The sequence below is a fragment of the Parasteatoda tepidariorum genome, chromosome 8 (assembly GCF_043381705.1).
Source record: "Parasteatoda tepidariorum isolate YZ-2023 chromosome 8, CAS_Ptep_4.0, whole genome shotgun sequence".
Classification (NCBI taxonomy): domain Eukaryota; kingdom Metazoa; phylum Arthropoda; class Arachnida; order Araneae; family Theridiidae; genus Parasteatoda; species Parasteatoda tepidariorum.
Window position 1 is genome coordinate 61,894,269 of NC_092211.1, and position 1,043 is coordinate 61,895,311.

Below are 1,043 nucleotides of genomic sequence, written 5' to 3' on the forward strand. Positions count from 1 at the left end.
AAATTGGAATTTAGTTTGATAAACTTTTATATAAGTATTACTATTATTAAACTTTTAAGTAATTAAAGAGAAAAAATTACCTTCAACAGCTTGATAACAGGTTTTACACAACCTAGATCATGAATAATATCGTCTTCAGGTTCAGGAAAATGGGATCGCCACAAACGACTCGCTTCCCTTTCGTTTATCGGTCTCTGTCTACCGAAACTCGAATAAGGTTTCGGTACAAGAAATGCCTATAAACATGAATGACAACAATATTATTTGGATTTCTTTTGGTTTAATTTAACCATTAAAAAAATTGTCCGAAATTCTTTCGATTTTATTCTAACTTAGCGGTTCGCAATTTTTTTTTCTCTATCTATGGAATCTAAAGAAGACCACCCTCTTCAAATCGAACTCAACTGTCAAATGGTAGGAGACGGAGAAGAGAGATTCTAAATATGATTTTAATAATTTTTATTTTATTTTCACAAATAAACTGGATATTTACTCTATTTGCTAATATCTATTTGGTAGCATTACTCTATTTGGTACGATTTTCCACGCCACGTCAGAATTAATTAAATTGCAGCGCATAAATATAATTCAAACTTCTTCACTTTCTCATACATTAATGAGTAGTACACATATTGCACATTTTTAATTTAACCATTGAGCCGACCTGGTGGCCGAGTTGTTAGCGTGCCTGACTGCGGAGCCGCTGGTCGCGGGTTCGAATCCTGCTCAGGGCATGAATGTTTCTTTCTCTCTGTGTTCTATGTCCTTTCGCCTTTGTATGTGAATGTGATCCGTCCTATAAACGGGTTTGTGGTTGTGTGACGTGGCCGACGGCTCCACCGCCGTGGCTTCGCCACAGGTTCCCACTGGGTAACGAGAAGAGAGTAGCAGTTCTAGCATTTCTGTGGCCAATGGGACAACCCCCAAGTGCCCGCCATTAAAAAAAAATTTAACCATTGATTGTCTTATCATGTTAGTAAAAAAAAAAGAAAAATGTCTGAAACCCTTTTTCGTTTCTACAGTATGCAAAAAAAAGAAAAAAA

General features: G+C 36.3%; 1 protein-coding gene across 1 annotated transcript in view; it reads right to left on the reverse strand.

Annotated features, from left to right (window-relative positions):
• LOC107449532 (cyclic GMP-AMP synthase-like receptor) overlaps positions 1 to 1,043 on the reverse strand; it is a gene marked incomplete at both ends in the record, with an annotated part of 6,800 nt that overhangs the window by 4,071 nt on the left and 1,686 nt on the right. The window contains 1 exon segment of the mRNA XM_043052344.2: positions 81 to 236. Within this exon segment, the coding sequence (XP_042908278.2) occupies positions 81 to 236 (156 nt within the window).